We start from the raw sequence: 22382 nt of genomic DNA on the forward strand, positions 1-22382 counted from the left end.
TTTATTATCTCAGGAAACACTTTCCTAATGAGTTTATGGTCTCAATCACTAGTTTCAAGTCTTCTTCAACACAGCATGATTTTCATTTTGTAAATGATGGTCCCAGATTCTGTGCAATATTAGGTGCTTTGTTGCACACTTCACCAACACTGTTAGTAGGGATGATTATTATATTAACACATTTAGGGAAAAAGAGTTTGTGAGCAATATAGCTAGGGAGGGAGACAGTTCAATTCAATTCAATTTAATTCAATTTTATTTATATAGTGCCAAATCACAACAAAACTCATCTCAGGGCACTTTTCACATAGAGCAGGTCTTGACTGCACTCTTTAATTTACAGAGATCCAACTATTTCCCCCCTTGAGCAAACATATGGTGACAGCAGCAAGTAAAAACTCCCCTTTAACGGGAAGAAACCTCAAGCAGAACCTGGCTCTAGGTGGGAAGCCATCTGCCTTGACCTGGAAACGGCCTTTTGATTATTTTTCTCATCCTAATGGTGGAACACCATTATCTAATCACCATCGGCTGTGCTACTATGGTGCGGCCTATATAACATACCAGTGCCAGTGTCTTACTATGATAGTTGATCTTGAACCAGGTCTGAGGGCAGAACGTCATCCAAATAAAAGATAAATGTACATAGAGACAGAGTGAGTGACACTTTTCCTGCTCTCAAGTGGTTGTACGACTGCATGTTTACAAAATGCTGGAAACGCTGAAACACCTAAACAGCTTCACTTTGTTTTCTGTTGTGGTTTGATTTTAATGTGGAATGGAAATTAATGTCCCAATGAAAAATAATTCATTGAGTTTAGTTAAACTCAAAAATCTCAATAATTGTCATTTTAATGTGTTTTATTCAATTATGAATTCAGTTAATTCAGACAACCATTCACACTGTAAACACCTACCTCAAAGGAAAATACACATTATAATGTTTATTGTATTTTACTTTCTTTTATTTAGGCATTTTAAATCTTCCACAGTACTGCAGTACAGGAGATGATGTAGAGGGGAGGAGCAGCTCTGAGGGGAGGAGACACTGACAGTGAGACTGAAAGTATGCTATAAGTCATGTCAGACTCGTTGGCGGAAAGTCGACAGAGTAAAAGGAGGAAAACAGGACATGTAAGGCAGAGTGAGTATTAAAACCTCATTACTATTATTGTTAAAGTATCTGTCTCAGCGGTCTCCCTGTGGACTGTAGAGAGGAGACGTCTGTTGGAGGCATTTTTGTGTTTGATTCAAAGTACGTTTTCACAATTTTCCACGATACTGAGAGAATGTAAATCTTTCGTTTGACTCGTGAATTAATACAAATTCTATTTTGTGCTTCATGTTTGAGTCAAGAAGCAGATCTGTGTCAACGTGGCAGAGTTTAAAAGATGTTTTAACAGAACTTCCTGTTCTCTCGCTACTGGGTGTGACACTTGGTTAACGGTTTACTTGTGCGGATAATATTACTGTTACTGTTATATCACTGTTAGTGCCACTAGTATTAATGCTACTGTTAGTGGTACTAATATCACTGCAACTGTTGTTATTACTGCCAGTATTATTCTTACTGCTACTGTTAATATTACTATAAAACAGGGGCTGGACAAAACAGTACCACAGTGTAGAGTTTTCTTCCATGCTCTTAATTAAACAACATTTTACCATATTTTCATGTCAGTGCCACTGTTGTTGATAACACAATAGACGAGTACACAACTACGATACATGAAGGTCTGGTAACCTGGTTATGGTTCGGCAACTATCACAGTTGGTTATGGTTGACGTTCTGACTAGTTAACACTTGTTGTACACTACAATGTTGTCCCAAAACATATAAAAACATGTCAATAAATCACACTGTTGCACTGAGAGACATGTAAACTAGATATTTTCTGATGCAGTTGTTCATATTTTGAACTGATGATTTAACCAGGAGAGTATCATGCCAATCCAGACCTAGAAGTGCTCAAACTATGAGTGACGTAACATTGTCGATGGGAAAAATAAATGGGATTTTCACTCCAGGAACCAGGAGCTGGTTAGTTCACACTGCTCTTAAAGAAAGCAAGCAGATCCTAATTTAACAGGTAAAGTTGTTACTCATAAAAATGTCTGTAAATGATAGAGTCAAACTACATACATGCATCAGACTCTTCAAACAAATTGTGAATTTACAGGAGATAAATGTTCAGTATGTGTGTCATATTCATTCACAGTGTTTACACATTTAGAAGTTCAAATCTCTTTGTTCTCACATCTGTTTTCAGCTGTAGATACAAAAAGAAACACAGACCTAATATTTAGAGTGTGTAGATTAGTTGTTTTGTTATTTGGTATGTAAACACTTGTTTGTGAAAATTCTGTAAATGTACAACATGACCTGAAAGGATGAAGGCCTTAAGGTGGGTTCATCATTAGCAGTTAGAAACAAAAGGCCCAGTTCTGATACAAACATCTAAACCATGTTTTTTTTTCATCTTTTTCAGACATCATCACAAAACGAGACAGCCGCTTTACAATGACGGACTTAAAATAAGACGGGAATACATGGAGTAAGTTCAGCTCTGTTTTTGAAAATGTTCACATCTGACATGATCATTTATTTCATGTTTGAGAAACTACTTTCAAAATGTTTGCAGATATTTCTTTTTATCACCATTCTGGACAGACAGTAATTTAAACCTGGCTGTCTGTGTGAGCAGGGAGAGAATAGCTTAAGAGTGCAAAACATATTTTTTGGAAATGTTGCAGTTCAGATTCAGTTATCTGCAAGGTGCCATGATGACAAATATGGTTTATATGTTTCATTGAGTTGAGAGGAAACTCTTCTTTCTTTCTTTACGTGAGGGCAATTTTGAGACACCATTTTTCTCCTACTTTATACTTTTACTCCAGTACATTTCTTAGCTGAATATTGTTCTCTCTACTGCACTACATGTATCTGACAGCTGGAGTAACTACTGACTTTGCAGATTAGGATTTTACCTACAAATTTGATTATACCATAATTTAAAAAAATAGAATTATATAGATGAAAATAATTTACAAAGTAGTCCAAACTATCTCCATACGATCAGCTACATGTTTATGTATCAGCCATAATATATAATTGACATAATGAGTACTTTGACTTTTGAGACTTTAAGTATGTTTTGCTGATAGTATTTTAAGGTTTTGTATGCAAGATTATTCCTTGTAAGGGAGTATTTTACACTGTTGCTTTGACATTGGTAAAAGGACCTTAATACTTCCTCCTCACTGGTTGAAAGACTTTTTACTGTTAATCATTAATCAGTTATTGATAGCTCACTGCATGGAGACTGTTAGTGTTTGCTTCTGTGGGTGTGTTGTTACTTTTGGCTCTGAACTCTTAAAACCCTGAAAACTTGTTGTAAGTATTTTTGCTATAACATCAGATATTTATGATTCAATCAGCAACAATAAAGATTAAAGTTTGGAAAAAACCTTCTCAGGGTGTAACACTCAAATTGCCAGGACTATGTGGGTGTGGTTTGTCCAGATTTGATTGACAGGGGCCTGGCAACATGAACAAACAACCCGACAATTGTCATCACAAATACTGCTAAATCCTGATTGGTGCACAGAAGCACATGACCCCATATTCATAGTGTGTATGTTTTTTTTTTGTTATTTTGTATTGAAATATTAGTTTGTGAAAATGCTGTAAAATTATGATATCACCTTAAACAACAAAGGTCTTTAGGTGGGTTCAGCATTAGCAGTCTTGTAGAGGGGAACCATGTAAAAATTCACATGAATTTACATGTGGCTATCTCAGGGTTAATCAGGTTAATTTGGTTAATCAGGTTACTTTGTCCATGACCAACACAAAACAGTTACATTTCTGCAGGCCTCAAGTCTTTATTATTGTTTTTATTAGACCAAAATAAGTAACTTTTTTATGTACTTAACAAAACATCAGGTTATTGGACAACATTGCAGTACATTTATACTTAGTTTGATACACTGAGTCTTTGAGACAAGACCCTTATTTTCAGGCACTCTTGGTTGACAACTTTCATGCCAGCATTAATGAACCAACCAAAACATGTAAAGACACCAGAGGCCTGTACTACAAAGCACGTTCAACATACCCAGGATATCTTTTCGTTATCTGGCTTCACTGAACCTGACATTGGCTGTCCAGATAACCAGAGCTACGAAGCTGGTTATCGACTAGCTCAGTCAACCTGGAGTTTTTCTATCCAGCTACGAGCGCGTTCATGTGAAAGCGGTGGGGTTGTTAATTAAGAGTGACATCATCAGAACCATGAATGAAGTACTTCATATGATATATGATGAAACATTGATACCAAGTACCTGTGGAAAACTTCTGTTTAAGAGACAGCAAAAAGTCATATTCAACCAAGTGAAATGTAAATGATCCTGTAATCATACAACAGAATAAGATGTAGAAACACCAGCAATAATTTCCACATATTAAAAGTAGGCTATGGCTTAAAATACATGCAGGAATTATCATATATGACTTAAATATAGAGTGAGTGTTTTTTGCTATTTAGTTGGATGATGAAGAAACCATCTGAATATGTCACATGAAAAAAAAAAAATTAAAAGTAATGTCAGATGTTTCTGCTACCGAAGCAAAGAGTGGAAAAGTAGTTAATAACTGATGAGTCTATCTGACCCAAATGTTGAATTTATAATAATGGGAGCCAATTAATAGTGTGTGGATTATTTTTCTGATAAAAGACAATATTTTGTTTTCATTTCCAGTTTTCATCACACAGTTGTCTCATGTTATTCTGAGCTGCAGTGGTGGAATCAGAGTGTAAAATCATCCGCACTGTCAGCTGTCACTCTGGGGAAAAAATAAATTTTATGCCATTAAAATGCAGCTAAAATCATCATTTTGTCATTAGTGTCATAAACGATCCCTCTGTTTGTTAGAAGCTCTGTTTTAAAACTAGAGTGGAAATAGAAAGTCTGGAACAATAAAATGTTTCCACTGACCTATAGAAATATATATTGCTCTTTTTTACTTGTCACTTTATTGTAAACTCAGGACTTTTGTCCATGTTGGGATCCTGTAGGAACGAAGACTCTTTTATTTCCAGTGATCTGATTGGTCAGTGGTCAGAGTGTTGACAGGTTGTGATCCGATCCTCTGAAGTTAACCTGCTCCGGAGCAGGTTAGCTGTTCAGCATAACTTAACATGGTGATGAACCCTGCTGAGAAGTGAACCAGCGAAATGAATGAAATGAAATCGAAATATTGTCTTTTATCAGAAAAATAATCCATACACTGTTAATTGTCTCCTATTATTATAAATTCAACATTTGGGTCAGATAGACCTCATCAGTTTTTTTATGTGACGTATTCAGATGGTTTTTTCATCATTCAACTAAATAGCAAAAAAACCCTCTTTTTTCTCTATACCTCTCCCTCTATACCTCAGTCATATATAATAATTCCTACATGTATTTACGCTGTAGCCTACTTTTAATATTTGGAAAATGTACATTTCTATGATAACAACGTACATATATGAAAACTCGATCTAATAGAAAGCTCCAGAACAGCTTCTGAGTAGACTTGTGGCAAGATGTTTTTCATGAAGATCCTCTTGAGTTTCTCTTACACTTTAACAACTGTGGCCAAACTGGGCTTTTTGTAAAATCAGTCAGATACAGTAGAAACACAGAATGAGTTTCTACTGGCAGAGACAAACAGAAACAACTCTTCTCTAATCAGTGTTCTCTGATTTTACCAGAGAGCCAAGATGACAAAGAGTGACCTTCTCAGCATTCTGGATGATTTGATAGACAATGAATTTAAGGACTTCAAGTGGCACCTGAAGCAAGAAAAGGTGGACGACATCCCACCCATCAAAGAGAGTAAGCTGTCGGAGGCAGAGAGGCGGGACGTGGTGGATCTGATGGTGCAGAAATATGAATTTGCTGGAGCTGTGGAAGTGTTCGAGAGCATTTTAAAGAAGATCAACAGGAATGATCTGGTGACGGAGTTGTCAAACATCAGCTCAGGAGCAGAAGGTCAGTCACAGGAAGAGACAAACATCACATCACATCCAGTCAGCAGATCTGTGAAGAGAAACAGTCCAGACAGTAAGTATTTGGACAGTTAAACATTTTAGTTCTTCAGGCTCTGTGCTTCAGCACATTCAATAAAATAAAATAATTGATACCACATTAAAGTCTCAGCTTTAATTTGAGTAGGTTTACGTCAATATAGGAAGGGCTGTGTGGGAGATATGGACCTTTTAACACATAGTGCCTAAATTGCAGGGGTTCAAATGGGACAGATACATATGAAGTCAGACTAAATGATCATACAACAACGCAGACATAACCACGCAAACTGATGCCCACGGTAAATCTGGCGATATCTCCTCCACTGATCAACAGACACTGGCAGCTCTGTGATATACTAGTACATCCTGAAGTCTGGTTTCTTACCATGGGTAATTTGGGGGATTATTAAAATTTTGTGGGTCTAACTGTGGTAAACATGAATAAACTCTTGCCAGGTGGGTAGTGATGTAATTCTGACAGGTGGTCCTACAAAGTAACGGTTATTGGTTACTTGGTACTGTACCTTATTTCCCCAGGTAGATTTCTCCTGGAGAACATCAATTTCTCTGCCATCTATACACAAAACATGTACTTAATTAAAGACTGTAGATAGGGAAAGTGGAGCAGCTGAATGAAAAGAGAGATCATTACACAGTGATTCAACCTTTATTTAAAGTCCAACAAAAACAGAAACTAACACAAAGTATCCTCTAGAAGTTTTAACGAGTTGGTTTCTACCACTTAACATTTTACTGTTTGTTAAATTCAGATACATTCACGTTGTGAGGAAAAGTTCTGACTCAAACACACAGAGCAAAACAGAACAAAAAGTCAGGACTAACAAGTCTTCCATATAAAATAAATATATCAGTAAAATAAATAAATATCTATAAAATAAGAAAGGCATGCTTTGAGAATAAGGTCTGATCACTGATTTGTTGCTTGTACATACAGTTTTACAATAACCAGGTTACTACTGTGCATGTCAACACATTTCCTGATTACCCACATAACCTGGTTTCTCTGGATAACCTGCTTATGTAAGTGCATGTAAACACACCGATAGAGGTTGAGATCTATATTTTTTCTCTTTCATCAGATGTTCTGCAGAAAGTTTTACATGACCACAAGATCAGTCTGAGGAGGACATGTCAACATGTGACTGAAGGACCTGATGAATCAAGAAGTGAAACCCTTCTCAACAGTATCTACACTGAGCTCTACATCACAGAGGGAAAGAGTGAAGATGTTAACACCCAACATGAGGTGATGCAGCTTGAGACAGCTTCCAAGATGAAGACTCTCCATGACACTCCAATCAAATGCCAAGACATCTTTAAAGCCTTACCCAACCAACAGAAACGCATCATCAAAGTTGTTCTGACGAATGGTATCGCTGGCATTGGAAAAACCTTCTCAGTGCGGAAGTTCACTCTGGACTGGGCAGAGGGCACAGAAAACCAAGATGTCAGTCTGGTAATTCTGCTTTCATTCAGGGAGCTGAACTTGATCGAAGATGAGCAGTACAGTCTCCTCATGCTAATCCATGATTTCCATCCAACATTACAGAAGGTCACAGCAGAGAAGCTCGATGACTGTAAAGTTTTGTTTATCTTTGACGGGCTGGATGAAAGCAGACTTTCATTAAATTTCAAGAACAGGAAGGTCGTGTCTGATGTCACACAAAAGTCATCAGTCAACATCCTGTTGACAAACCTCATTGAGGGGAAGCTGCTTCCCTCGGCTCTTGTCTGGATAACGTCCCGACCTGCAGCATCCAATCAGATCCCACGTACATGTGTTGATAGGATAACAGAAGTACGAGGCTTCACTGATGCCCAGAAGGAGGAGTACTTCAAGAGGAGATTTAGTGATGAAGAGCTGTCCAGCAGAATCATCAAACACATCAAGACATCCAGGAGCCTCCACATCATGTGTCACATCCCAGTCTTCTGCTGGATCACTGCTGCAGTTCTAGAGCACATGTTGACTACAGACCAGAGAGGAGAGCTGCCCAAGACCCTGACTGACATGTATTCACACTTCCTGCTGGTTCAAACACAGAAGAAGAAGCACAAGTATGATGAAGGACATGAGATGAGTCTAGAGGAGCTGACAGAGGTTGACATGGAACTTCTTCTGAAGCTGGGGAGGCTGGCATTTGAACATCTGAAAAAAGGAAACATCATGTTCTACCAAAAAGACCTGGAGCAGTGTGGTCTTGATGTCACAGAAGCCTCAGTGTTGTCAGGAGTTTGTACAAAGATCTTCAAAAAAGAATATGGGATCTACAAGAAACCAGTCTACTGTTTTGTTCATTTGAGCGTTCAGGAGTTTCTGGCTGCAGTCTACATGTACCACTGTTACACCAGCAGGAACACAGAGGTACTGAAGGACTTCTTGAAAGATGATGATGATGATGACAGACATGATAACCATTACTCATCTCTGGATGACTTCCTGATGGGAGCTGTGCAGAAATCTCTCAACAGTAAAAATGGCCACCTGGACCTGTTTGTTCGCTTCCTCCATGGCCTCTCTCTGGAGTCCAACCAGAGTCTCTTAGGAGACCTACTGGGTCAGACAGAGAACAGTCCAGAAATCATCCAGAGAATCACAGAAAACCTGAAGATCAATACTTATGATTATACCTCTCCTGACAGAAGCATCAACATCTTCCACTGTCTGATGGAGATGAATGACCGTTCAGTGCATCAGGAGATCGAAGAGTTCCTTAAGTCAGAGAACAGATCAGAGAAGAAACTCTATAATATACATTGCTCAGCTCTGTCCTACATGCTGCAGATATCGGAAAAACTTCTGGATGACTTTGACTTGAAGAAGTACAACGCATCAGAGGAGGGACGACGGAGACTGATCCCAGCTGTGAGGAACTGCAGAAAGGCTCAGTAAGTCCAGATGTGATTAGTATTATAAATCAATGTAGATTATTAGTTTTGTTCTTCAAATATAAATAATATAAAATTCTTATTATTATTGTTAAAATAGTGCTCTATTTGTTTATAGCCAAAATACTATGTCAGTTAAATTTAGTCTCAGATGTTCTTGAGCTGTTTCAAATGATGTGAGTGCAAATAATGTTGATTTTTCAGTTGTGTCACAATCTGCTCCTCAGTCCCTCTCTGCAGCCACACACTCCCATCCCCATTCTTCTTCCTGGCCATGTTTGTTCTTCCTACTCCCCAGACCTCCCATTCTCCACCAGATACCCTCAGACTTTTCCACAGACCTTTCTATCACTGCAACTACCTCATTCCTCTCCCCTGTGCTTCCTTGCCCGTCTCCCCTTCTCTGTGTCCCTGCATAAAACAGACTCCAGGATGAGAAACCACAGTCTTGTTCATCAACTGAAAAGAACTGAACCTTTTCTATAGAGCAACAGAAGTCAGGCCCTGCATTTTTTCCTCTGTTCTGAAGTCCTGAAGTCAGATGAAGCATTGAGTCCTTTGTGCTATACAAATAAACGTGCATTGCCTTGCCTTTCCTTGTCTTTTATGTGGAGTGTACATACAAGACTATGAGGCAGTAAACTTCTTTCATATATTTATGTGTAATGAGAGATTATTTTCTGTTTATGAAATCTGTTTATGTTATTTTCTGTTTATGAAATCTGTTCAGCAAGTAAACAGAACTGTCTTTTTTATTACCGGCCATCCAGATAACCAGTACTATGAAGCTGGTTATTAACTTGCTCAGTCAACTCTGGGTTTTCCTATCCAGCTACGAGCATGTTCATGTGAAAGAGGCAGGGTTGTTAATTACCAGTTTCATCATCAGAACCATGAATGATGTACTTCATAATATGAGATGAAACGGAGATACCAAATATCTGCAGAGAACTTCTGTTTTAGGGTCAGCAAAAAGTTATATTCAATGAAACGTAAACAACAGCCTGTAATCATACAACAGTAATGTCACTTATACAACAATATTTAAGGTTTGCTAACATTAACCAACATTAGCCTCTTTAAACTACTGGCCATATGAGACAAAACCCCTGAAAGTGTTGAACCGAGCAATGCAGCCTTTTATTTCTCATGAATTCAACTTTTTGTTTTAAAGAGGGATGTCGTGTTACATAGTCGTGTTTTTAAGTCTTTCTTATATTCTGCTCATCACAGAAAGAAACTCTCAGGTGTTTTTCTATTGTTGGTGTAGGGAAGAGTAGTAGCAGGAAGTGTACTGAGGACTGATGAATATATAAGAGCAGAATGGTAGAATTCAGACTGTTTAAAGAGATCTTATACACGTTAAAGGTCAATGTTATATTTTTAATGCTGATACCCTTATAACATTTTTATTGATTGACTTATTGATTTGTTAATTGTGTTTGTGTGCTGAATCAGTTTTTGAGATTCTAAGAAAAGAAAGTTGACAAAAGTCATGCAGTCATCTGTCATGCACATCTATATATTTATCTACATTAATATTTAATTATGCGCAGGTCTAATATTGTCAAGCCATTTGTTTCATTTGTGCTTGTCAACAGTCACTAAATTTTCCTGCTTATGGATGTGAACCTGACAGCAGCAGGTAGCAAAGAGAGTTTACCTTTCTCATTGGTAACTGTTCACTGAGTTGAACTGAGTAAAAATATCCTGGAGTCAAATTGAAAACAGTGGACAGTGAGAATGATTTTTTAATCAAGATGTTCTCATGCTAACTTTGTGGAGACAGACATGGGATCGGATCACATAGACAGACTGTGCACAATATGGAAGCATCAATATAACTCAATTTTCTCTCCCTTCATTTGTAAAATTAAAGCAAAACAAAGATTAAAAGTCTGCAGATATAAGAGAAAGTGAAGAGAATTATTGTTTCATTCAAGCACAGTGAGATATGATTAGATGAACTAGGAGTGCTCCAGTAGCCTACTGGTTAAGATGCATGCCATATAACCGCAATATCCACACTTCAATTGTGGTGGAGCTTTATGAAAAAGAGGTACTGGTGTGCTCAAGGACTGTCTTGATCATATAAAACTCAAGAAAAACGCAAGTGCTCTTGAAGATAAGGGTCATCAAGTTGAGAGAAAAAACAAACTTAAGGCACTCGTGTGGAGCAGGAATGAAAAACTCTAAGATTAAGTTGAAAAGCCTTTATTCAACATGCCTACTTACAATAACAAAAGACCAGTTTCGACCATTAAGGTCTTCATATTGTACAAGGGTGAACAAACAACAAGCACACATCTTATAAACTTGGCAGGGGGTGTCACTCCATCCTGATTATTGAGTAAATGCAGGTGGGTGACAGCAATTGGATCACAATGAGAAGCCATGTTTAAGATGGCACGCCTCTTCATGCACTCAAAAAGTATCCTGCACAAAAGACAGAAATAAATGACCAAAACAACCTTAAGATTATATACATCAAATCAATACATTTCATCGTGGTGGAGCTTTGTTGCATGGCATTACCTGTCTCTCTTCTTGATTGCTGTTATCTCTCAATTGTTGCTCCTTCTCATCAAAAGTAGTCAGCTGAGGTGGTTTGGGCACCTAGTTAGGATGCCTCCTAGACACCTCCCCCTGGAGGTGTTCCAGGCATGTCCAACTGGTAGGAGACCCCAGTGTAGACCCAGAAAATGCTGGAGGGATTATATACATCTCCTGGCCTAAGAATGCCTTGAGATCCCCCAGGAGGAGTTGGAGGGTGTTCCCAGGGAGAAGGATGTCTGGGTTTCCTTACTCAGTCTGATGCCATTGTGACTCAGTCCTGGATAACGGCAGCAGAGGATGGATGGATGGATGTTGCTTCCCATTAAAGGAATAAAATGCCCCAGTAAAAAAAAATTAGAAAAGAGAAAAGATTAGCTGAACCACTGATCTAAAGAGCAAATGTTGGTCAAAATAGGGAATGTCAAACAGTTTTGTCATCAAATGCATGAAATAAATATAAAGTGTCCTCTTTCATGATAACATATGTTGTAATATATGTGTCATGACAGACTCTCTGACTGTGGACTCTCAGAGACTCACTGTGAAGTTGTGGCCTCAGCCCTGAAGTCCAACCCCTCCCATCTGAGAGAGCTGGACTTGAGTGACAACGAGCTGCAGGATTCAGCAGTGGAGCTTCTGTGTGCTGGACTGGAGAGTCCAAATTGTAGACTGGAGACTCTAAGGTCAGTTCACTGGCTGTAGCTTTGGTAGTTGTTTTCTATATATTCAATTCAAATCCCTCACTGAAGTTTCAGTTATTTTTGTGATTTGCCTGAGCACAAATCTGTAGAATTTAATTTTTTTTCAAGAATTCAGAATTCATTTTTTTCTGGGTAAAAGTGACTTCCAAAGTTAAAACTAATATGAAACCTCAGCAGTCTGAGTTATACATATAAAAAAGTGTCTTTGTGTTGCTTCAGTGTTTCCTTGCTGCGCAGCAGTGGAAGGATAGTAACTCAAAAAGGGAATTTTATACTAAATAGTCTGTAACTTTGAGTTAGACAAATCAAACGGATTTTTATCAGACTGTCAAAGCCTAATATTAGCTTCAGCTGAACTTATGAACTCATTTCCTACAGTGTAGCTGTGTTTGGAAGAGACCACTTCAGTCAATATGGACAGAGGGAATGATTACTGCCAACAATAGCATATTTTAATTACACATACTTACTAAACTACCAAATACAGGAAGAAGGAGGTCATGCAATACATAATGAACAGATTTTAAGTTCAACGTCTCTGATTTCATACTGATCCTCTAATTACATACTTGACTTTGAGTTCAGCAGCATTTTATGAATCAGTGTTGACATTAATATGTGTCTGATGTTGATCTGATGTTGTGGTGACATTTGGATGATGTCTGTAGAACGCTGACATGATGATCCACAATAACACAATGATAAAGTCACTCTGCTCATTTTAGTGAAAAGTTTATTGATGAGGACATAGTAATGTTGAACTACATATTTAAAATATGAACACACTGGATTATAAATGGATATTTATCTGTATCATTTGTATTTTATTCAGATTGTGTCGCTGCAGTTTGTCAGAGACCAGCTGTGATTTTCTGGCCTCAGCTCTGGTGTCCAACCCCTCCCATCTGAGAGAGCTGGATCTGAGAGAAAATGAGCTGCAGTATTCAGAAATGGACCGGATGTGTGATTTCCTGAAGAATCCACAATGTAGACTGGAGACTCTGGGGTCAGTTCACTGACTGTCTGTTACTACTGTCAATCTTAATGTTTAACAATTGAACCTAATTTATGTACATACATAACTTACATCCATAAAGTTAATTTTAATTTTTACATATTTATTTTTTTTACTGAACAGAGTTTAGGTATAAGAGATAACCGATTCTTAAAGAAATTGTAGGAAATGTCTACTGTTAGTTTTAACAATAATAGCAATAATAATAATATCATATTCCTGTGAAGCAAAGGAAGGACCTTATGATGAAGGACATCAAAGCTTTATGGATACAAGTACATTTGCCTCATTTAAAATCTATTTTAAGAGGATGCAGTAATAGACCATCTAACGCTAACTCTTTCTAATAATGTGAGACGCTGGACAAGGTCTCGGATAGCAATAATGGAATATAACTGTTGAGTGACCTGAATATTGATCGGTTTTCTTTAACCTGCTCACTTAAGAAAAAGTTTAGGGCTGTAACCAATGCGTGTAATATGTCACATCTAGTCAATCATCCAACCAGAATCCATATAACAAAACATATTAACAAAACTAACAACTTTTCTGCATTGACCATATTTTCACTAATACACTTATTCTATGCTCAAAAGCTATATCGGTTCCTACTGGGTGCACTGAAACGTAGTAGCATGTACAATATGAACAGCACTGACGCAGATAGTGGATGACTGTCTAATGGATATTGACAACAAGAAACTTACAGCCTACGGCTTCTCTTCCTCTGTGCCAATAGAACACAGATGTGTGTGTATATATATATATATATATATATATATATACTCAATCTGGTAGAGTTTGTTTGCTTGCTGTTTGTTAGGAAGAGGTGTCACACTAATGCAAGAGAAAGACACACACACACTCACAGGGGCACAGGGACACAGATAGATCAATGCAGGTGTTTAAAATATTTTTTATGAATCAGTGTTGCTATGAATAGCTGTCTGAATGTTGTAGTGACATTTGGATGATGTCTGTAGAAGGCTGACATTGTGATGATTTAAATTAACAGTGACAGTGAGCATTTTAGGAAAAAGCTCAGTGATGAGGACATGGTAATGTGGAACTACACATTTAAAACCTGAACACATCTGATTGGACTAAAATGGATCTTAATCTACATCATGCATTTTTTATTCAGATTGAGGGGCTGCAGTTTGTCAGAGATCAGCTGTGATTCTCTGGTCTCGGCTCTAAAATCCAACCCCTCCCATCTGAGAGAGCTGAATCTGAGTCTCAACGACCTGCAGAATTCAGTAGTGAAGCTGCTGTGTGATTTTCTGGAGAGTCCACACTGTAGACTGGAGACTCTGAGGTCAGTTCACTGACTGTTACTATTGTTGATCTGAATGTTTAACGACTGAACCTAATTTATGTACATACATAACTTACATCCATGAATGTTAACCATTTTAATCTACATCCATTTTAACCATTTTAATCTACATCATTTATTTTTTATTCAGATTGTGGTGCTGCAGTTTGTCAGAGAGCAGCTGTGCTTCCCTGGCCTTAGCTCTGAAATCCAACCCCTCCCATCTGAGAAAGCTGGATCTGAGTGACAATGAGCTTCAGGCTTCAGGAGTAAAACTGCTGTGTGGATTTCTGGAGAATCCACACTGTAAACTTGAGACTCTAATGTCAGTTCACTGAGTGTCTGTTACTATTGTTGGTCTTAATGTTTAACATTTGAACCTAATTTATGTACATACATAACTTTCATCCATGAAGTTAATTTACTTTTTTCCATATTAAATTGTTTTTACTGTAGAAAGTTTAGTCTGTAGTTATAAAGTATTACTGATTCCTAAAGAAACAGTAGAAAGTGTCGACTGTTAGTTGTTAAAGTAATTTATGTTTATAATTTTTAGTAGTCACATCTGTATATAGAAGATCCTCTCAACTAATATCTGTTTTTAATTAATCAAGTTTACTTGCAGAAGGAGAAATATTTCTTTATTATATTCTTCAACATGTTTTACTGAATGTCTGATTATTGATCCTTCAGAACACACACACAGAGGTACACAGAGAGATCAATGCAGGTGTTTAAAGTATGAATATAATATTTCTACAGTATCCATGTTGACATGAATGTATCTGAATGTTGTGGTGACATTATGATGATTCACAATAACACAATGATAAAGTCACTCTGCTCATTTTAATGAAAAGTTCATTGATTAGGACATAGTCATGTTTTACTACCAATTTACAACCAGAACACATCTGATTGGATTATAAATGGATATTTATCTATATCATTTAATCTTTATTCAGATTGATTGGCTGCAGTTTAACAGAGAGCAGCTGTTCATCTCTGGCCTCTGCTTTGAAGTCCAACCCCTCCCATCTGAGAATGCTGGATCTGGCTCACAATGAGCTGAAGGATTCAGGACTGAAGCTGCTGTGTGATTTCCTTGAGAGTCCACACTGTAGACTGGAGACTCTGGGGTCAGAAAACATTTTTTATTTCTGTGCTGAGATTAATATGATGTGTAAGTTGTGGTGACACTAAACTGCAGACATAAAGCTAACATTATGCTGATCAACACTGAGTATCTTGGTACAGTCTATTTTCTTCCTCAGTGGTTTAGTCCATTGACTTTGTCAGAACAAAGTTGAGCTGCATTTAAAAACTTCATATGACAACAAAAATTCTACACTGGATAATTCACCCTGAACCTCTGAAACTCTTGATTTTTACATGAAATTTCACCTTCACTTTAAATTTCATTCTTTAAAGTTAAACCAAAAAACTCTGATATCCAGTATTTACTTGTAACAACACTTTTAAGACTTTTATGAAGCTGTGCAGTGTCTATACTGATAGAAATATTTAAACACAAGATGCCAGATTTTTTTATGGTGACATCATTCCATTAAATGTAAATATTGTAGATATATTGAAGATCCATTTGCTTCTATTTTCCAAAAATCCATCCTGACATATTTGGAATCTTTAATAACATTGGGATCTTAAGTAGAATCTGAAATATATTTCTGAATATTTTTTACTTGTATTTGACTGAAACAACATGAGTTTGTATAGATGGAGTCTCTGGTGGAGCTGCAGAGTTTAAGAGGTGAAGTCACTACATCTTTATTGCAGTAGTAGTATGTTGTCAATACTAATGAGGGCTCTTTTTCACTGTTTGTATTTAACAGTTTTAACCTGCCTTTGTTGGGTTCAGCTGTTTGGAGATTCCATTTTCTAAACTTATCCATTCTAAATTTTCTTGATCTCTGAACAGATTATGACACATTGAAATATTTCAAGCAGGAACTTTGTCCTCTAAAGTGACAGCATATATTCTTTATTCAGAGTGAGGAACTGCAGAATGTCAGAGATCAGCTGTGGTTCTCTGGCCTCAGCTCTGATGTCCAACCCCTCCCATCTGAGAGAGCTGGATCTGTGTTGGAACAATCTGCAGGATTCCGGAGTGAAGCGGCTGTGTGATTTCCTGGAGAGACCACACTGTAGACTGGAGCTTCTTGGGTCAGTCATTATTTTTTACCTCTGTGCTGAGATCAATATGATATGACAGTTGTGGTGACACTAAACTGCGGACATAAAGCTGATATTATGCTGATCCACACTGAGGGGTGAATTCACAAAGAATGGATTGCGGCCGCTGATAGCACCATGAGCTGCGCATCATTTGCAACCACTATCTTTCCCATCTTAAGGTCTGATTCACAAAAGATATTGCGCTAATGATATGACACATGCAAACACACTCAAAAAGGGTTGCAGATGAGTGCACTTTGTCCTTGTTTTGTCTCTGATTGAGTGAATGGAGCAATTTCCAGTGTTTCAGGCTTTCCCTACATTTCAGCACACAGATTGGTCAATAATGAAAACAGCAGAGAGCACAAAAGCCTCAAATTGTGTGTCTTCAATTAGAAGAGGTGTGCACACACAGAGCTCTCCACACAAACCAATGTCATGTATTTTGCTTCTTATACTTCTCTGATATTTTGCATATATAACATAATCTACTGAAATGTCAAATGTCAAAATACAGCCATTAATGTGACTCAGGCAGGTCTTAAACATGTTAGATTAATGTTTGAATCTTACAGTAACTTTCAGGTGTCACTGAATGTGTCCGGGATTTTGCAGAAACATCAGTGCTGATGTCCTGTTTGTTCCCCACAGCTGGCTGTGTGTCACAGCTGACTGCAGCATCACACAACAGCTGAAACAATATGTGCATCTTCAAATTGAGAAAAAGGCTCTGCACATTTACACATGTAGCATAGCAGTGGCAACTTCATTAACACCAGATCAGTCAGGATCTGACGGTTATTAATGTTCTGTGTTCTGCTACACATCTACACAAATCAGCTGTTACACACAGATTCCAGGTGTATATGGTGGAATTGTTTGTAATAGGCAGCCCTTATGGATGTATACTAGGGCTGTAGTCAACAAAAGAAAATTAGTTAGTCTGTCCCTCCCGCCACAGGAAATAACGGATTACTAAAATCTTACACTGGATAATTAAGACTTCTTAAATTCTGTTTTTTGTCTTTTATATTTGACAGTTTTTAACCTGCACCCAGTTGAGTTCAGGTGTTGAGATTTCCACCTTCTGAAGTTTAGGGCTGGACAAAAAATTGTTTTGCACATGTAGGCCTGAAAAATAAAGGTGTCATATTTTAGTCTTTTTGCATTTTTACTTGTGTGTGCCCAGCATGAGTCTGTATAGATGGAATCACTGGTGGAGCATTAAAGTCACTACGTCTTTATTGAAGTAGCAGCATATTGTCATTAATATTAATAAGAGCTCTTTTTCACTGTTTGTATTTGACAGTTTATAACCTGCATCCTTTTGGGTTCAGCTGTTTGGAGTTTCCATTTTCTAAACTTCTACATGCTAAACCCTCTTCAGCTCTGAAAAGATTATAAAACATTCAGTGATTTCAAGCAGAAACTCTGTCTTCTAAAGTGTAATTATTTATTATATATATAGAGATATATATTTTATATTATATATAAAGTCACTCTGCTCACTTTAGTGAAAAGTTTATTAATGAGGACAGTAATGTTGAACTACCTATTTAAAACATGAACACACTGGATTATAAATGGATATTTATCTGTATAATTTGTATTTTATTCAGATTGTGGCGCTGCAGTTTGTCAGAGATCAGCTGTGCTTCTCTGGTCTCAGCTCTGATGTCCAACCCCTCCCATCTGAGAGAGCTGGATCTGAGTGACAACAATCTTCAGGATTCAGATGTGAAGCTGCTGTGGGATCTTAAAGAGAGTCCACAATATAGACTGGAAACTCTAAGGTCAGTAGAGAGATGGAGTCAGTCCATGCTGGTTTCAGCAGTATTGTATTAAACACAGTTAGTATCAAAGCAAAGATCCAGTATTTCCTGGTGAACCTTCAACCTTCTCAGTGGCTGCTTTCCTCAGTGAAGCTGTGAGAGGAGAATGGTTACAGCTTCAGGATTGGACAGAAAGACAGAGAGAGAGAGAACAGTCAGCCAATCAGATCAGCTGAAAGCTTGTCTTGTGATCATGTGTTTGAGTTGTTGTGAAGACAGCTGCTGTTGTTGTGTTCATGTCTGCAGGAAATAAAGCTGGATTACAGCTGACAGCCTTACAAGATGTATAGAGACAGTGGTCCTCATCATCAAACTGTTGTATGATAAAATCTGATCTGAAAGTGTTTGTTCTCTCATTTCAACACTAAAGAATTGATTGGTTCATCAGTAAACTGATGAGTGAATGTCTCTGTTTCTGCAGTAATGATGTGTTCATGACTCTCAGCAGTTTACTTTTTCTGTGTACTTAAGTGAAATCTGCAGAGTAAACAGACTTGATACCAAAAGTCTGTGCAGGTCTGTGAAATTGGAGGTTAGTGTGTTCACTCAAACACGTTAAAATGAGAGCTGAAAGGAAGCAGGCTACGCTGCACAGCTGTTCCACTTCTGATCTGAACAGGACCAAAGTCCTTGCTGCTCTTTATACCGGATGTGCTGCATCACTGACCGACAGCTGATTAAGTGAGTCTCACTAAATACTATTTATGACGTCTGTTGTTTCTTCTTCTCTCATCAGCTGGAGTTGATTATCTCTGTAAGAGTGTGAGTGAACATCCAGGAGTGTATGTTGAGTGAGGATCAGCTGTATCCTGATGATCCATCTGGACCGGAGTCTGGATCTGGATTTTTTCATCTTCACTTAAATCTCTTAACTGACTGCAAACTGAACAGTTATATCTAGATTTTGTTGAAGTCAGCATTTTACAGATTTGTTATACATGAGCTTTTTGATGCAGATAAGATAAAAAAAAAAACAGGTGTTATAAGTCAGACTCTGACCCTGGGCCCATATTTATCAAGCGTCTCAGAGGATTGAGAGAGATTTAACTGAGATTTAACCAAAGACTAAAACTAATTTATGAAGCAGAAGAGAATTTACTCTGACTGTCAGCAGGAGAGGGATTACTCTTGGGAGAGGGGGAGACATTGCTGTTTTACCAGAGTCAGAGCAGCAAAGTAGACATAATGATGGTGTTGTAGTTTTCTCACAGTCTCAGCTAGAAATATTAAACAGTGTTAATTGGTACATTTTGTGCATAGGCAACTATGATGCCAGAATTCAGATGATCATAGTACATACACATGTTGCAAACCCTCTCCATGAAGAACATGTCTTTCACTGTCCAGTTCCTCTTTCAGCTTCTCCCCAAGTTAACTGTTGTTCTCGACATGAAGATAAATACACCTTAACAATAGAAACATATATTTTTCAGGTGCATCTTCTTCTCTCTAATATCAGACGTTGTTGATATTTGAAGTAGCCTAAATAAAAAATAACCCTATAAAATATTTGAGCTGCTGTTTTGAAGTTGAGATATCCTTCATTATGGAGCTGTTATGATTATTTTCAAATAAAAGTTTTAGTGGGCTGTAACTGAGGACCCTGATCATGCTCATTATCTTTGCAATGGGCATTAAGCCAGATCGAAGTTTGATTCATGACTTCCATCATTGTCGGATCGTCACTGTTGCACAGCTGCATTTTCCCTGTTACGATAAAGTGTAGCATTGTGAGGACATTCTGCTCCTAAATATTGGCAGAGATAGGATCTCTCTTGGTAATCATTTACCAAGTTTGGAAAGTTGATAAAAGGATTTTCCTCCCAGAAGTAGGACCAGAGATGCATCACTCCAATCATTTTTGGCCAGTTAGGAGTGCCTTCCTGCCCTGAGATGCTTGATAAATGTGGGCCCAGATGTTACAGATTTGCTGTCCACAAATTTCATCAGGTTAAATTCTGAAATAATTTATCATTGGTTCAGAAAACGAGTATATAGAGGTCATATTATATCTTGGTTCTATTGATAACAACATCAAGCCTGTGATGAAAAACTTTGTATTTTTCTTTTTCTTCATGGATCCAAATTACATTTCAGAGTTGCTCTGTGTTTAAATATTAAAGGTATCTAGCTTTAATATGCAGGTAAGCCAACCAGGTAGCTTTAACAATAACTATATAATTTAAACTTGTAGGTGAGATCATGTGATTCAGCTCTGTGATCCAGCCATATCCAATCACATCCTTTTCATCTTTTTTTCTACATTAGTGTAGCATCATGCATGTATTGTACAACACTGCACACAGCAATAATTATACAAACAGACTGTGAGCACAACTTCATTAAAGACATGAAATTTATTTTCTCCACTGTCCAACTCATATCTCCTCCATCAGCAAGTTTAAAACTAATGACTAATGACTAAACCACTGAATCATTAAATAAATAAAACTATGATTTGCATGAATGCAGCTTGTTTTTCTATAACTTCACACTGAGTGATAGGAAATTAATTAGTGCTGATTATCAGCACATATGAATATGGGCCCAGGTCTTTGCTGTCAGGGCTCTGGATCAACCTCTTTGAGGAGCTCAGTCTGATAAGTCATTATCTTCCTTTAAATCACGTCTTAAACTCATTTCTATCCACTGATATACCAATTGTTTTTATTTTATATACTGTACATCTTAAATTTGAATCTTATGTCTGTTTTACTGGTTTATTTTCTTCCTGTATATTTAGTTAGTTAGTTTTGTGTAAAGCATTATGTAACATTGGTTTGAGAAGTTTTATACACTCCTGAAGGGAGGGTGGTGGGATGATGGTGGTGGTAAACAAAGACCAAATTCTAACTACAGAAACATCTGTGGAAATAAATAAACTTGCAGCATTTTTATCCTGTGTCAAGCTTCAGCTTCATGTATAACATCTATTTTTATTGTAGAGGAGAGAGTAAATCTAGTTAGAGATGTTTCTATTAATCATTTTGTCTCTTAAATGTTTTGGTTAATTGGTTTGCACTGTGTCCAAAACTTAACATACACAATTAAAGAAACATACACACTAAGAAGAAAAAAGCAATCCATGACATGTCACACATGGCACACATCCTTCATAAAATACACAAAACGACTACACAGCAGCGTCCAACAGTGCTCCTGGAGTACATAGATTCAATGTGAGAGAAGACACAATGCTGCCCAGAAATATACAAAATACCATACTTTCCACTGTGCAGCACCGACTGCAGTAGTGCTGTGAGTTTTTTTGTAAAAGACACACACACCCACCCACCCTCCTTGTGCTGCTGTGTGTTATAGAGAGTGATGGCTGATGGGATAAAGGAATTCCTCGCTCTGTTACTTTTGCAGCTGGAGGCCTGAGGATGTCAGCCTGATTGGAGGGGCTGAAGCTCACTGAACAGGGTGTTGTGAGTGAAATAGCAGGTTTTCAGTCTTTGACAGGTAGATGTCAGTAAGACTGTCTTGCTTAGTGCCATTTAGTTTATTTATCAATACTCACAATTTTGCTAGGCAAGTCCTTCTGCACAGCATCAGTGTTACCATGGCAAAAGAGGATGCAGAATGTCATATCACTCTGATTAAAAAACTTATAAAAAGGTCTCAACATAAAACAGTCAGAATCAAAGAAGGTTAGCTTTCATTCATTAGCTTTCATTTCAAGAAATATATCTGTTGTTGCTCATAAAAATGACTAAAAACAATAATCAGAATAGTTCCCCATTCTGTTTGATTAATCTACTAATCCTAGCTTGT

General features: G+C 37.5%; 1 protein-coding gene across 3 annotated transcripts; it reads left to right on the top strand.

The window, feature by feature from the left end:
* Positions 1-1044: 1044 nt before the first annotated feature.
* LOC122989375 (NACHT, LRR and PYD domains-containing protein 12-like) lies at positions 1045-21607 on the top strand. 3 transcript variants are annotated; one of them, XM_044362216.1, is made up of 12 exons: positions 1045-1144; positions 2490-2555; positions 5760-6111; positions 7178-8987; positions 12053-12226; positions 13077-13250; positions 14404-14577; positions 14729-14902; positions 15543-15716; positions 16588-16761; positions 18393-18566; positions 19342-21607. In XM_044362216.1, the coding sequence occupies exons 3-12, from the start codon at positions 5769-5771 to the stop codon at positions 19349-19351; spliced, it is 3381 nt and encodes a 1126-aa protein (XP_044218151.1). In that variant the 5' UTR covers positions 1045-1144; positions 2490-2555; positions 5760-5768; the 3' UTR covers positions 19352-21607. The 3 variants fall into 3 exon arrangements, 2 of the variants coding, with proteins under 2 accessions (XP_044218151.1, XP_044218152.1); XM_044362217.1 differs by having other exon boundaries at positions 5760-6039; XR_006405038.1 differs by lacking the exons at positions 18393-18566; positions 19342-21607 and adding an exon at positions 15271-15316 and having other exon boundaries at positions 16588-16610.
* Positions 21608-22382: the final 775 nt, after the last annotated feature.

This window comes from Thunnus albacares, chromosome 9, assembly GCF_914725855.1.
Source record: "Thunnus albacares chromosome 9, fThuAlb1.1, whole genome shotgun sequence".
In the NCBI taxonomy this organism is placed as follows: Eukaryota; Metazoa; Chordata; class Actinopteri; order Scombriformes; family Scombridae; genus Thunnus; species Thunnus albacares.

Coding starts and splice junctions, on each gene's coding strand:
- LOC122989375 (XM_044362216.1), top strand. CDS start 5,769: ATGACAAAGAGTGACCTTCTCAGCATTCTGGATGATTTGATAGACAAT. Junction 8,988..12,052: donor AGGAACTGCAGAAAGGCTCA/GTAAGTCCAGAT, acceptor GTGTCATGACAG/ACTCTCTGACTGTGGACTCT. Junction 16,762..18,392: donor TGTAGACTGGAGCTTCTTGG/GTCAGTCATTAT, acceptor TATTTTATTCAG/ATTGTGGCGCTGCAGTTTGT.